This window comes from Oryzias latipes, chromosome 2, assembly GCF_002234675.1.
Source record: "Oryzias latipes chromosome 2, ASM223467v1".
Taxonomy (NCBI): Eukaryota; Metazoa; Chordata; class Actinopteri; order Beloniformes; family Adrianichthyidae; genus Oryzias; species Oryzias latipes.
The window spans coordinates 6,514,105-6,530,259 of record NC_019860.2 but is presented as its reverse complement, the minus strand read 5'-3'; the positions used below and the strand labels follow the sequence as shown (position 1 = coordinate 6,530,259).

Genomic DNA, 16,155 nt, shown 5'->3' with positions numbered 1-16,155 from the left:
ACTATGTGTAATTTTTAAACTGACTTAACAAAAAAAAATGATTTATCTTAACTGAAGCAATTAATTAAGTTGGATCTAAGTAAAAAAGTTTCTCTTTCCAACATCCATATGTGGTCTTATCACCCTCTCACGGTGGAAAAAGTATTATCTGAGCTTCTTCATCCACTAAATCATCTTCAAATGGACACGCCATGCTGCTTCACCTCTCTGAAAACAAGCTAACCTTCAACTAAACAATGAACCCATTAAATACATTACATTTCAGTTGTATGCAACTTAAATAAATTTTTACCTTCATTAGAATGTATTGTATTGTAATCGATTTTTGTAATATTTCTTTTGTAAAACATGTACCATCCCCTGACATTTCATTGTTGTGACTTTTGTTCTTGTCATGCATATTTGTTCTATTTGTTTTGAACAATAAAGTTTTATAAAAAAAAAATTAGATTTAACTACAAGATGCATCAGCTGCTAAATAAATATGATGACATTTATTTATAGTATTCCTGAACTACAGTAATGGATAAAGAAATGTTTTTAGTGAACAAAGAAACAAAATTAAATGAAGAAAATCTAAAAGCAAAAATACAAAAAACCGTTTCTAAGGAGAATAATTACGAGTATAAACATTAAAGTGTAGTCAATAACAAAGACAAGGAATAATTTTGAAGTTCTTCTCACAGTGAAAAAAGCAAGAGAGAAGTTTCCTCTATTTCAGTAAAAATTTCAAAGGCAAAAGTATACAACTGAGATGTAACATAATAAATGAAAAGTGAAAAAAATAAACTTTTTTTTTTCTTTTTTTTAGTTTTCCGTCTTAATGAATAGTTAAACATCCGATGTAGTTTCTATAAATAGATCAATTCTAGCTGTTTGTAACCCTTGTGCTATCTTAGATGACCCCACCCTTACATTGACGTGTTCTCCCTACCATGACAAAGGTGGATAAAGGTGGAAAGATTTCATTTAATCCATGGACACCAGTGAAGATCACAAATCATTGAAGAAAAAAGGTTCAGAGCACTGTCTAGTGCAGGGGTGTCCAAATTTTTTTTGGTGAGGGCCAAATACAGAAAAATGAGCAAAGGTCCGGGCCGCACACAAGAGGGTGACATATCGACACATGATTACTGTGTATTTCAAACTCACCTATAATGTGAAAAACATTGCTCTCAGTGGGAGCAGTGATGCTGATCTGTGCCACATAAAACAAGCGCATATCAAAATGAAACATTCACTCAGACAATGAAACCTCATTCCAACCAACACACCCATCTCCACCTGCACACGCTCCTACCCCCCTCTCTCGTGGCACGCGCCCTGCTCAGCACACACCCACTCCGCAACACACCTTCCTGTGACCCGACTCCATCTAGTGTTGAAAATGAGAAGTGCAACAGAGTTGAGCTCAAGCGCCATGTGCGCGCCATATTCAATTATATTTTCAAAATTTGCTGCGGGCCACAGTTTGGACACCCCTGGTCTAGTGGGTCTAGATGACCCAACTCCCAATGCTAAAGTGCTTAGGATAGCACAAGGGTTAAGGACCTTGTAGTGTATTGCTGCCACTAGGGGGCAGCCTTGACAACTAAAATTGAAGGTTTTTCTGTTAGTTTTGCTACAGCGCTGTACATTTATAATCAAATCTAGAAGGTTTATTTTCACTTTGATCTGCAGAAATGTCAGTCTGGAAGACATCCGACTCTCTGTCATCAATTTGGAAAACCTTTTCCTGTGTTACAAGTTCCAAAGATGTAGTCTTTCCAAAAGAAAAACATTGAAGTTAGTAATCAAAACAACAAGCGGTCTGATGAAAAAGAATTAGAATGTGGAAATGGTTTATTTCAAGCAATCAAAACAAAGAAATACTAAAGTAGACAAACAAATGTATGTCGTATGTCTATACGCACGCACGCACGCACGCACGCACGCACGCACGCACGCACGCACGCACGCACGCACGCACGCACGCACGCACGCACGCACGCACGCACGCACGCACGCACGCACGCACGCACGCACGCACGCACGCACGCACGCACGCACGCACGCACGCACGCACGCACACACACACACACACACACACACACACACACACACACACACACACACACACACACACACACACACACACACACACACACACACACACACACACACACACACACACACACACACACATATATATATTGTCCATTGGGACAAAAATATAAAGTAAAACGGACACACACACACACAGACCATTTCCTGCAATACTGAACAGTCTACTTAGAAACTTTGTAGGTGACGACAGATCTGAGCAAATAAAGCTACTGTATTTGAAATGTCTAAAAAGAAAAAAACTCACAGAAAAGAAAATATCTGCACTCTTTTTAACAACAAAGAATATTAAAAGATTTTTCTGCATCTCTTCTTCACAGGTTGTCTTCATCACCAGCCACAGTTCTTCTCGCTGAAAAACAGAGTTTAGAAGATCAAGCAGCTTTTTTTATTTCTAAAAGTGCAAATAATGTTTAAGGTCACCAACTTTATTGGTTTTCATGAGCTGAGAGAAACAGGAAATGACATCATCCACATCAGCAGATGATGAAGAGTAAAAGAGTGACGGTACTTGTTCTAGTTCTCTGGTCCTCATTCCCTTCGGTTCTCCTCCTGGACATGTAGACCAGAGCAGCAACCGCACCCAGAAACATCAACACCACCGTCACCACGGCTACAAAGATGATGATGAAGATGTGACCAGAAAGATCTGCAGACCAAACATTCACCAGCATTAGCTAAAGTATTTGTGTGGCTTTAAAGTGTGGATGCCATGCTTTGAACAACTTTGTCAAATAAAAAAGCCTTTCAAACGCTGATTCTATTGATACCAATAGTTAGCGTCGAAAAAAATCCGAAGCATATGAATAATAGACGTCTTTCGAAGGAATCAGAGATAAGAATTTGCCGCTAAGAGCGCAGGCTGGAAGTGACCTCGATATGACCTGTGACGTCACGAAAGGCATTGACTATCGCAGTTCCGCTTCGGACAGCATGTAAACAAAACAGGTAGTCTTCGTTTCTCTCGTGTTTAAATCTGTTAATCATCAACATGCCAAGTCGTTGTGTGGCAGCTGGATGTAGCAATACATCTAGTGAAAGTGTATCTGTGTATAAATTCCCAAAACAAGAAATGCTGCTGAAATAATGGACAAAACAAGTGCACCGAACGAGGGCGAATTGGGTGCCAACTGCTTCGTCAACTTTATGCAGCGAACATTTTGAGGCAGACTGTTTTGAAGAAACACCACAGCTCATGAAAGATATGGGAATGCATGTCAGATATAAAAAAGTATTGAAACCGAACGCAATCCCCACCATTTTCAAGAGATCGCTAGTGGCAACGTCCGAAACAGAAACGCCCAGTACCAGCACTGGCAGCAGCCAGTACAAAAAGAGAAAATCTGTGACCGAAAAGCTGGCACAAAAGAGAGTGAGTTTAACGTTTATTACATAATGTATTTATTACAAAAGAGAGTGAGTTTAACGTTTATTACATAATTTATTTATTACAAAAGAGAGTGAGTTTAACGTTTATTACATAATGTATTTATTACAAAAGAGAGTGAGTTTAACGTTTATTACATAATTTATTTATTACAAAAGAGAGTGAGTTTAACGTTTAATATATATACGGTATATATATACGGTATATATTAAACGTTAAACTCACTCTCTTTTGTGAGTCCCAGCCGCAAAAGGGTTCGAATCGATACGGTTGCAAAAGTGACTCATCATCATGATAATCTCCGCAACTTACCTCTTCATCTTTCTGTTCATCTGATGATAAATCGCTAATAGAGACGGTAGCATCACTCTGTGCTTCGCTATCGGTGCTAGCCATGTTGTCTGCCTTTCGTTACGTCACAAACATGGCGGCGCGAAGTCGGCGGAATGCGTGAAGCCGGCGGCCGTCCTCGTTGTTTATATTGCGTTTTTCGCTATTTATTCTTTTTCGAAAAATATTAAAAACAATCGCAACATGAAATAGAGACTATTTACTATATTTTGGCTTATTAAAATAGGCCATGTCACCCACACTTTAACTTTCACAACTTTGTCTTTGTGGATAAAAAGAATAAAAACAGTTTTACATGAAAAGTCCAGAACATAGACAGCATATGTCTTCACTTTGTCGTCTTCAACAAACTGGCAGGTGAATGTTTTTTTGTTTCCACTCTGATGTTTCACAGTCAGAACAGAAACACAGTCCAACCCAACTCCGTCACCAGACAGCTGAGATCCCGTCTCATTCATCCAGATGAAGCTGTTCTGTCTACAGGGAATAGTTGGATCAAATCTACTCAGTGAACACTGGAATGTGACACTTCCACTTCCTCTGGGAGGAACGTCTGCTGGATCTTTAGAAACTGAAGGAAAACAGAAAAGACGTTTTTCCATGAAAACCTTTTGTCCTGACAGTGACTACATTTACCTGCTGACCGTGTTCCAAAGAAAAAGAAGATTTGATCATTTTAGAAACTATTCAGAGAAATGTTTACATTGGTTTCAACAACAGAAATAGTCTGGATTCTTGAGTTTCAGCCTAGACTAAGTCAGAGGATGATGGAGTCACTGCTCGTCATTTTCGGACAACTTTCAACAAATAATATCATGGAATAGTATAAAAACTATATAAAATGAAGCTAAAGAAATGTTTTCTGCATGAAGCTAAAACTTTGTTATTGGCTCTTTCTTCGTCTTTCTAGTCCTGATTCTGCGGGTCTGTCTGGTCTAACTCCTATAATTCTGTTAGAAAAGCCCAGAAGCTCTGCCTCTGTGAAATAAAGGCAGATATCTCCTCTCATCTGAGATGAAAACTGATTCTGACTTTGAATGTAAATTAAGGAATAATTCTTCATCCGTTGTAGAATCTTGAGATTTTGATTTAGATAAAAAAAATCTCCAAACGTCAGAGTCTCTTCAGGTTTTGAGCTTTTTTTTGGATCAGATCAGAATGTTGACATTCATAAAGTCACAGAATAATTCAAGTCAGAATACTCACTGCTCAAAATATTAAGATACGCCTCAAACTTATTCTTGTTCCCGAGCCGACAGAGAAATCGACCAGCATCTTCATTAGTGATGTTTCTGATGAGCAGAGAGCAGTCACTGCCCACTCTAGCTGAAGTCTGGACAACACTTCCATTGTGTACTTCTTCTCTAAATGCTGTATTTGGATCTTTCTGGTACAGCCAGGTAACATCAGAACATGAGGAAGAGGAGGATGTAGTTCTACAAGGTAAAAGGACGTCATCTCCAACTCTGTGATAGAGATGTTTAGTTTGTCCACTGATGTCTGCCGGAGAGAAAAGAACAAACTCAGAGAAAAGGTGAACCTTGAACACAACAGTCACTGAAGAAATGAAATAAGACAGATCCACCTGTAAACACACACACTCCTTATTAAAATCTTAAGACCAGTTAAGAAATTACATGAATTTCCATTTTGCGTGATTAGATTTTTACAAGGTTTCAAGTAGAGCTTCAAATTGTAAAAAAAAAAAGAAAAAAAAGAAATGGGAACAAGAGACAGTTGAAAAAAACAACAAGTGAACTGAAATGGACTGATCAGTAGATGTTCAAAAGTTTAGGATCATCGCACAAAAAACCCTGTTCCATTAAAAAAAAACACTCAGTGAGGTAAAGCTGCACCTCAAAAATCTGTATTGGCGTGTTTCAGCAAGTGTTTCTAAAAGACTTTTGGAAAGGTTGTAACGGTTTCAGTCTCTTTGTGTTTGGTTCCTTGATTTCCTGTTTTATTTTGTAGTATTTCCTGTTTTGTTGTTGTTTCGAGTTTTACCTTTCCCTATCAGTCCTGAGTGTTTCCACCTGCGTCTTGTTGCCTTGTATGTATTTGAGTCTTGTCTTTCCCGAGTATTCCTGTGTGGTTTGTATTTCGAGTTTTGCCTGCCTGTTGCAGTGGTTTTGTTTTTAGTTTTTTGGTTTCCTTATCAAAACTCCTTCTTCCCTGAAACCTCCTGCCTCCTCCTCTCTGCACCTGGGTACTTCCTCATCCCCCCCCCCCCGTAACAAAGGTTTGTGCCAAGTGGTGAAGATGGCTTCATGAAGGACATCCACTGTCTGGAACTGAGGTCTGCTTCGTGACTTTTTTGTTCCACAACACTCAAGATTGTTTAGAAAAATTTCAAAACTAGCATCCAACCTCAGCAGCATTGCCATGAAGCTTTTTTGAGGATTACTGATTTAATGCAAATATTAGTGTAAATTCTGGTTTTTACAAAGCATTGGTCTTAAACTTTTGATCAGATGATGAACAGTCCAGCTCATTTGTGCTTTTATTATCAATATATTATCAAAAAATACTTGTTTTCTTGCTCTATTTTTTTTGTTTTGCATTTTGAAGCTCTGTTTAGAACCTTGTTATGGTCCAGCTGTAATAAAAACGGTTTTTAGTTACAGTTTTAGAGTCATCCGGTCTTTGTTGGATTCTGATCTGTTATAGAAGTTTAGTTCATGGTTTGATTTTTCTCTTTAGTGATGATCTAACTAAGAAGTCTTGGCTCCACCCACTCTGTAATGGTGTGAAGACATTTTAAAGCTAAATCAGAATCAGAATCAGAATCAGAAATACTTTATTGATCCCACACGTGGGAAATTTGTTCGTTACCATAACAACTGACAGGAAAAAAAGAGTAAGAATAATATAAATAAAAATAAAAAAAGAGAACAAGGAAAATGTGGTATAATTTAAAGAGCTATTTACATAACAGTGCAGGTAAAGAGATGTGCAAAAGAAATGTGCAAAATAAAGAAAAGAGAAAAAAAAAATGTGCAAAGGTTATCTTCTGCATTGTGAATTATTGAACAGGGTTATAGTATTTGGCAGGAAGGATTTCTGGTACTGGGCAGTTTTGGAGCGGAGCTGTCTGAGCCTTCTAGAGAAGGAGCTCCGCTGTTTGTCCAGAACAGGCTGGAGAGGATGCTCTGGGTTGTCCATGATTGAAAGGAGTCTGTTCAGTGACCTCCTCTCCATCACTCCATCACTCAAATGTTTGCAAAAGTTAAAAATAAACAGGACAGTTTGAGTGGTGAGACGTTTTAGGAAGACTTCACAATAAGTCCAGACGCCGTGACTCAACTTCAAGACGGCCAAATCAGAATTCCCGCTTTATGGCTCCTCCCTATTCTTCGAATTGTAGGGGCATTTAAAGCTTTAGTGGTGTCAGAACTTGTTTCTTATTGGGGAGCTGTAGGAACTTAGGGTTTGGGTATCCCTCCGCCGTGAGGGTGATTCACGTCGCGCTGTGCTGTAGAGCGCACGTGGGTGTGTTCTGAAAGTTTACATGCTTAACAAACTGGTTAAGAAGGCCGGCTCTGTCCTGGGCTGCACACTTGAGTCCATCGAGGAGGTGGCGGACAGGAGGATGTTAGCTAAGCTGACATCCATCATGGATAACCCCTCCCACCCCCTGCACAAAACTGTAGAGGCGCTGACCATCCTTCAGCACAAGACTGTTGCACCCTCAGTGTAAGAAGGAGCGCTACCGCAAGTCATTCCTCCCCACAGCCATCAGACTGTACAACACTGTGTTACAGTGACACTCCACGGTGCCAGGGTGTTTTTTCATTCACTCATTTATTTATTTTCTTTTGTTGTAGTTGTTGTTTTTCAATTTTAAATTGTTTTATATTCCTGAACAGTTGTTTGTTTTTGTTTTTGGTGTGAAAAGTCTGTAATGTTTTTTTTTACACTTTTGCAGCTGTATTTATTTGATATTTAATATTTATTTATTTCTTTATTTAATAAGAATCTCATTTTTGATAATAATTTTTCATAATAATTTTAGTAATATTTTTAATTATCTAATATAAATGTCATTTGTGATGTCCTTTATTGATGTTATATTATATAGATTATTTCTGAATGTCGTGTTGCTGCCACAGATAAATGAAATTTCCCCATTGTGGGATTAATAAAGTCATTTATCTATCTATGACTTTTTGTTTTTGCATGATGTTTTAAAAATAGAAAACTGCTCTTGTTACAAATCTTCCCAGCACTGGCAACATCATCAGCAGCATTGTGTGGTAGAAACGTTAAAAACACTACTTTTGCATATCTCTACGCTTGGAGAGAATTCAAATGTTACCTAAATCAATGACAATCTTCATCCACATATTTAGGGAAGTCTTCTTTTGCTCCTACTTTTCCTGTCAGTTTAGTCATAAAGGAGAAGCTTCCTGTTGGCAAATGTCTTGTTCCTGTTTTCTTCACGGTTCTTTAGCTGCTATGCAAAAATCTATCAGATGACGGTTTGTGTCTGTGTATTTAAAACTTTCTTTTGTATCACTTTCTACCAAAAAAAAAAAAAAAAAAAAACTTTTGGTAGCAAATTTGAAATTTCCTGTTTTACTTTTTAAAAGTTAAACTGCATGTAAGAGATTTTCAAGTCAGATCCGTGCAAGAAGGTTTTTGTTCATCCTAAATGAATCTGATAAGATAGAAGGCCCTTTTCATAGCAATGGATCAAGTAAAACATGGAGAACTCACAGCCCCCCTGAACCTGTATAAGCCATAATTCAGCTGCAGACCTCCTAACGCTGGTCTTTCTAGCAGATCATCTGTCAGTCTTTCATGGAGCAAACAGCAGCAGAGCTGCAGAACAACCAACAAGCACCACTCTGATCACTGAGCGAAAGTGGCGCAAGTCAAAACTCCAGGTTCATTATGAAATGTATAAGGGTGAGTTGTACGCTTACAACCAGATCTTATGCAGAACAAGGGAAAGGTACTTCTCTGAAATCTTTGGAAGTTGCAGCAGCAACTCTCGTGTCCTGTTCACAACAGTTAACAGATTAACTAACCCTCCAACCCAGCTACCAATAGAATTGGTTTGTACACCTAAATGTAATGAGTTTGCTGTATTTTTCAATGACAAGGTTCAGGGCATTAAAAAAGCCATCAACTCCACAACACATATAACTATCCAACGGCCACCTACTCACTCTAAGCTGACTCACTTTGTACCTGTCACTGACCAAACTGTCCAAGAGACCATCACCCGTCTGAGCTCGTCTACATGCTGCCTTGATGTGTTACCCACTAGATTTCTAAAGTCTGTCCTGAACAGTGTGTTGCCATCAATTACTCAAATAGTTAACATGTCTCTTCAATCTGGAATATTTCCAGAGGCTTTAAAAACTGCAGTCATTAAACCTCTCTTGAAGAAGAGCGGTCTTGATCCCACTGTACTGAATAATTACAGACCTATCTCTAATCTGCCATTTTTAGGAAAAGTCCTTGAAAAAGTTGTCTACCAACAGCTCACTGACTTTCTCTTATTAAACAATTCATTTGATGTTTTCCAGTCAGGTTTTAGACCCCATCATAGCACAGAAACTGCTCTTATCAAGGTAACCAACGACATCCGCCTGAACACTGATGATGGAAAAGTCTCTGTCTTAATCCTGTTAGACCTGAGTGCTGCCTTTGATACTGTTGATCATGGGATCCTTTTGCACAGACTCCAAGACTGGGTTGGCATCTCTGGATCTGTCCTAAGTTGGCTCAAGTCTTATCTAGAAGACAGGAAATATTTTGTTGAAATTGGGAGTTGTGTCTCAGACTACATGGGCTTGAATTGTGGTGTGCCCCAGGGATCGATCCTGGGACCCCTTCTGTTCAACCTCTACATGCTGCCACTAGGGCAGTTAATACGCAGTAATAACATATCTTATCACAACTATGCAGATGATACTCAGATCTATGTGTCACTGACAACAGGTGAATATGGGCCAGTGGTTCACTCAGCCACTGCCACCAACAGATCAGTGCGTGGATGCAGAACAACTTTCTCCAGCTAAACTCAGACAAGACCGAAGTTATTATTTTTGGCCCACAGAAACAAAGAGAAAGTGTCAGCAGCTACCTTCATTCTCTGTCTCTTAAACCCTCAAATCAAGTCAGAAATCTAGGGGTAATCATGGACTCTGACCTAAACTGTAACAGCCATATCAAGTCAGTAACATCAGCAGCATTTTACCATCTGAAAAACATTGCCAAAATCAAAAACATAGTGTCAAAGCCAGACCTGGAGATACTTATTCATGCATTTTTCTCCAGTAGGTTAGACTACTGTAACAGCCTGCTCACCGGCCTCTCCAAACGAGCTGTAAAACAGCTTCAGTACATCCAGAATGCTGCTGCTCGAGTCCTGACCAGAACCAGGAAGTATGATCACATTAGTCCTGTGCTCAGGTCTCTGCACTGGCTCCTTGTACCTGAAAGAATAGACTTCAAAGCAGCTCTGCTTGTGTACAAGTCTCTCCATGGCTGAGCACCAAAGTACATCTCTGACATGTTAGTGCCATATGAACCATCTCGTACTCTGAGGACCTCAGGGACCGGCCTCCTGTTGATTCCCAGAGTCAGAACTAAACAAGGGGGAATCAGCGTTTCAATATTCTGCAGCTAAAATCTGGAACAGCCTCCCTGAAGTCGTAAGACAGGCCTCTTCTGTGTTCATGTTCAAATCTAGACTTAAAACATTTCTGTTTAGCCGTGTATATGACTGAAAGGTCCTATCTGCACTTTTGTTTCCTTTCCTTCCTTTATTTTTAAATCAATTTTCAAATTTTTTTTTTCTTTTAAAGTAAATTTTACGTTGATTATTTCTATGATGTATTGTGATTTTAATGCATTTTTCTGTTTTGTGAAGCACCTTGAATTACTTTGTGTACGAATTGGGCTATACAAATAAACTTGCCTTGCCTTGCCTTGCCTGACTCACAACACTGTCCAGCAGGGACTCACACAAGAACACAACTGACACTTCAGACATCTGCAGAGAACAACAGATGGAAAAAAACGACAACAACAAATGAACAATCCTCTCTCCACATCTCCCATTATTGCAATCATCATTATGTCTAAACCAACAATTCAATCTACAGAATCAAAGTCCGGTCAAATGAACATTTGTAAAACAAACTTGTTCCAGAATGATCCGATTTTGTTCTGCTGCTGAGTTTTATTTATTTATTAGGTTTTCAATTTTTCTTTATTGTTGACCAAATAAAGCAGAAAGGGCGGCCGTGGTGCAGCGGTAGGGCGGTCGTGGTGCAGCGGTAGGGCGGTCGACCCATGATCGTAAGATTGCAGGTTCGATTCCCGCCTTGCACGCCCATGAGTCGAAGTGTCCTTGGGCAAGACACTGAACCCCACCTTGCCTCTGGGGGTAGGCGGGCGCCTGTGTTTGGCAGCGGAGCCGCCACCAGTGTGTGAATGTGTGAGTGAATGTGCGTGTCACTGGGTGAATGGGTCTGTGACTGTAAAGCGCTTTGTCCTTGTAGGAAGAAAGGCGCTATATAAGTATACGCCATTTACCATTTACCAAAATCTTGAAAGTCACAAGTTCCTCTAAATGAAATTAGAACCACTCGATAGTTTTTTTATGTACAAAACCTGCTTTAAAGAGAAGAGTTTTACTGAATTCAATGTTTGCCTCTATTTGTAATAAAACCTGTTGTTTTTATCTTTCTTTTCTTCTGTGATGATTATATTAAAAGACTGAATACAAATAATGACTTAAAGTATAATCAATCAATATTTAAGAACCAACATAATGGAGTTACTGTTCAAAGTTTTGACTTCATTTTATTTTCCTGATAGTTTGGTAAAAAAATAACAATAATGACATTTATATAGAAAAGTTCAAAATATAAATTTTTGATTGACATTGAATGTCAATGATCCACAGTGATGTTGTGTAAAAGTTTGTTTTATTCTGAAAATCCTGACAGAGCAAAGATTCACAGGAATCATCGACAAGAACAGAAAGTCTTTTTGTTTCTAAACTGTGGAAAAGAGAATTTAATAGAACACTATTATAAAGTGAAATCCTTCCAAACGTCTCACCTGTGAGAACGTAGACGGCATCTATCTGCACTTCATCAACATCAACAAACCGGCAGCTGAATCTTTTGGAGTTTCCTCTCTGATGTTTCACAGTCAGAACAGAAACACAGTTTGTTTGTTTGTGAACCTCAAACTCAGGATTTTTACCAGACAGTTGAGATCCCGTCTCATTCATCCAGATGATGTCGTTTTCCTTAAAGAATGAAGCTTCTAAAGGACTTTTGAATGAGCATGTTAGGTCGACTCTTCCATGAACGTCTGAAGGAGACGAAGAGACTAAAGGAAAACAAAAATAGAATCAGGTTTTCAGTCTTTTCTTTTAGTCCTTGATTTAATTTTCAATCTAACACTTTTTTTAATGTGTGATACATTTACAGTATTTACACAAATCAATCAAACTGATCTGAAGTTTATCTAGTTCAATAAAACAGGAAACTGTCAAACACTCGGTTCACCTGATTAAACAGTGATCATGAGAGACATTGATCTTTACTGTTTATGGATCCATCAATTTAACCTGTTTACTATATAAAAGAATGAAATGTAATGATATTTTCTCCTATGAGCCCACTCTCTCACATCTTTCCCACTAAACATGCTTCGTCAGCAGTTTGACATGTGAACTCATTTAATCATTTAGGCTGGAAAAAGGTCAGTTTGAGCTTTTTTCTGGATCAGATCAGAATGTTGACATTCATGGCAGAATACTCACTGCTCAAAACATTCAGATACACGTAGACGTCAATGTAGTCGATCCATTTCTTGTTTCCGAGCCGACAGATGTATTTTTCAGCATCTTCATCGGTGATGTTTCTGATGAGCAGGGAGCAGTTCCTGCTCACACTCAGCCTGGAAGCTCCAGCTGAACTCTGGACAACACTTTCCTTGCAGCTTATTTCTTCTGAATCCGGTCTGTCGATCAACCATTTCACATCATAGAATTGCTCGGAGGATCTATCAATATTACACGGTAAAACGGCGTCATCTCCAACCCTTTCATAGAGGATCTCAAAACTGAAACCTACAGGAGAGAAAATCAGAATCACAAACAGAATCATTGATAAAAACTTCAGGTTTATAAACACAGAGTAGAAATCCACAGTCTGCTCACATGTTTACTTTCCTCTAATATTTTCCCCATTCTCTCTTCAACTCTGACATTTTCTGAATAGAATTGTGAATTTAGGTGAAGTACTTATTTTTCCCTCTTTTCAAATTGATTGTTTGTGTTTTTATAAATGGAAAGAAACATTTACAAAAAAAACAACATTTAGATTATTTACAGCCCTTTAGACGTTAAAAACTAAAGCCATTTGCAAATATTTGACTTTTTTTTAAACCTTGATTTAATTTTAAACATCAATGAAGAGAAGCTTCAAATTCTTAAAAGTAAATGATTTTAGTGCAAAAATTTGAGGTCAGTCAATTAATTTCTGAAATCTGTAGTGTTATTATTTCTGTCCTGGAAAATCTTCCTCTTATTCTCTTCCTCAATTGTTTTTTTTACTCAACAAATCAGATTTTTTTCATCTTTATTACCATTTAGTGGATTTTTTACAGTTAAAAAAGTGAAAGTCATATTAGTTTAAGAAAGTTAGTTCAGTTTTAGCAAATATTTCCACTTTTTGACTTTTCTTCACTGTGTTAATATTCTTCATCGTCTTCACGGCTTCAGCCGTCAGCTTTCACATATCTATTTTTGCAGCAAATGGAAATTTTAAAACGGAATTTTGTTTTTATAAAAAAAATCTATTTACAAAACAATTTGCACCAAAGTCGTTTTTTGTTCCTGAGGAATCTTAAAATGGAAATATTATTTGATCAAAAACAAAATAAATAATATTTAACCATCTTTATCCTAATAATAACCTACTTTTACAAAAGATTCTTTTAAACAAAAAACAAAATTTGAAAATAAACCCACTAAATTTGGTAAACAACAGTTTTTAGTCAAAGTTAGACATTTTTGCCAAACAAATAAAATATAAAATATTACCTGTAAACTGAAGCATGAACATAAAGATTATTTCCAGTAGTAGAGTCATTCTCTAGTTGTTAATCTGTCGCTTCAAATGTTCATTTACTCTTTGACGATGACTAAGAAGAAAAGAAAGTCTTGGCTCCTCCCACTCAATATTTTTAATGTCAATAAATGTGGGAGTGATGTCAGAGGGAAAAGATGAATCACAGATTAATAAAATCTATAAAATTAAGTTTTTTGAAGGTGAAAATGAGACAAAAGAAGACATTTGACGATATTGTGTTTGAAGATAAAGCTCAAAAGTTTATCAGTTTAATATTATAATAAGGAAGTCTTTCTTTTTTCTTTCAAAAGTGTCCTAAAAGAGGAAATGCACTTTGTTCATTTCCTGTACGCAGTACATGACTCTTAATCTCCTCTGTAATGAACTTTATCCACATTACTTTTGCTCAGAAACTGTCTGGTTTTGATCTTTTGCAACAAACTTGATGTTTGTTCAAAGCAGCAACTGAACTGACTGTTATTACAAGAACCAGTTCGTCTTCTTTTACTGCAACTGGTCCAGTCTGGTGAAGGAAGCCGTCTGCTTTGAAAACCTCTAATTAGATTTGATCCCAGCTGGACGCTAACGCCACTGTTTGTTTTCAAGTCAAACTCTCAAAGTTCAGTTTTTGACTCTTGAGTCTTATTAAAATCTATTCGGTGAGTCTTAAAACTGCACTCTAAAAACATGCCAAAGGTGCAGTGAATATTATTGGAAAATATGGTCATGAATTCATAATAAAATTGGCAAATATTGTGAAGACTATTTCAGATCACTGCAACACATTTTGTAAATACTAATCCAACAAGAGCATTTGTGTAAAATGAGCATGTGAAAAATAAGTAGATGTATTCACAATAAGTAACTGTTCAAGTAACAAAATAAATCATTTACAATGTTTTCATTTTAAATATAATTCTCATCAACTTCTTTGAGAATGAACTACGAACTTTAATCAGTTTATATAATTTCAATGAATGTAGAATTTATTTCAATTGTATTAGAAATCCACCTAAACTTAAATAATTTCACCTAAACAAGCAGAAGTGATGTCTATCGGCTGTGAGACAGAGACGGATTGACTGACAGTGGGGTGGGCGGGTCCCAAACACAACGGTCAAGCTGATTCTACGGTAAGAAAGGTTGGTCAATGTTCAATTAGCCTCCTTGGTTTAGGAAGCCAAGCATAAGCATAAAATATTAACTCAGAAATATGGCTATCACAAAAATATATTTTTACAGTCAAAACTAGTTTAGCTTGTTGATTTCCTCTCTGATTAACGTTTGACTTTTATTTTATTGAACATATTATTGGCTTTGATTTTTATTTTACCTTTATATATTTATGTATTTGAGTCCTTCACAGTAGCGGTTTTAGGCACGGGCCATACGGGCGATCGCCCGGGGCGGAAAAATGACGGAGGGGCGGCGCCAGCGGCTCAGCTCTTGTAAAATACTTTATGCATCACTATTGGTTTACTTATATCACAGAGTTTGTAACAGCCTGAAACCTGGCGGCGCCCCCGCCCCGCAGCTGCGCTCTCTCCTGTCTTTGAGAAGTAGACGCAAATGTGTGTGAGAAGGAGAAGGGAGGGGGCGCGGGGTGAAGAAGGAGAAGGTAGGGGGCGCGGGGTGAAGGATGCAGGCTGAGAGGTGAGCACGGAGCGCAAAACGCATGCGCAAACCTGGCTGGATCTTCTTCCAGGGGGGCAACGGTCGCGGGCCGCGGCTCAGTGCTTGATGAAAAAATAAAAATAAAAATTGCGCCGCCATGTAGCGAATTGGCGCCCCTGGGTGCAGCTGCACGCGCTCCTTCTGGAAATGTATGACGAACGGGGGGGGGGGGGGGGGGGGCTGCGGGTATAAAAAAGGTATAAAAAAATCATGTTTTTTTGGTTATTTTTGTGTGAAATGCCCAAATAAAAAATGGGAAAACAAAAAAAATTCTTCACTTAGATGACAGTTGGTTTAGTCGACAGACTTGATACCTATGTCAGGACATTTATGCTAAATGCAAAAACATCTGAAATATGGAGAAAAAAGGTCAAAGCTGGTGCCCAATTTAGAAAGAAAAGAGAAGAAGAGGAGAAAAGAGACAAAGAAAAGGGTAATATCGCATAACTAGATGCACGTTTTTTAAATTCGAATGCTACCTGCCCTACAACAACAACAACGTTGCAGAGGAAAAATCTCTTGTTTGGTCTATCA

General features: G+C 38.1%; 2 protein-coding genes across 3 annotated transcripts in view; both read right to left on the bottom strand.

Moving 5' to 3' along the window:
• LOC105355327 (NACHT, LRR and PYD domains-containing protein 12-like) overlaps positions 1–16,155 on the bottom strand; it is a 1,049,862-nt gene that overhangs the window by 597,854 nt on the left and 435,853 nt on the right. The window lies entirely within an intron of this gene.
• Positions 2,159–14,224, bottom strand: LOC105358119 (vascular endothelial growth factor receptor 1-like). 2 transcript variants are annotated; one of them, XM_011493642.3, is made up of 7 exons: positions 13,920–14,214; positions 12,636–12,944; positions 11,924–12,199; positions 5,048–5,341; positions 4,137–4,412; positions 2,615–2,752; positions 2,159–2,455 (listed from the first exon to the last, which is right to left on the bottom strand). In XM_011493642.3, the coding sequence occupies exons 1-7, from the start codon at positions 13,966–13,968 to the stop codon at positions 2,418–2,420; spliced, it is 1,380 nt and encodes a 459-aa protein (XP_011491944.1). In that variant the 5' UTR covers positions 13,969–14,214; the 3' UTR covers positions 2,159–2,417. The 2 variants fall into 2 exon arrangements, with proteins under 2 accessions (XP_011491944.1, XP_020556291.1); XM_020700632.2 differs by lacking the exon at positions 5,048–5,341 and having other exon boundaries at positions 13,920–14,224.

Bases quoted from the DNA above. Each gene is read 5' to 3' on its own strand.
- LOC105358119 (XM_011493642.3), bottom strand. From the start codon at position 13,968: ATGACTCTACTACTGGAAATAATCTTTATGTTCATGCTTCAGTTTACA. The intron at 12,945-13,919 runs GTAATATTTTAT...TCTCTCCTGTAG, and splicing joins GTTCATGCTTCAGTTTACAG to GTTTCAGTTTTGAGATCCTC. The intron at 4,413-5,047 runs GTGAGTATTCTG...GTTTTCCTTCAG, and splicing joins GTATCTTAATATTTTGAGCA to TTTCTAAAGATCCAGCAGAC.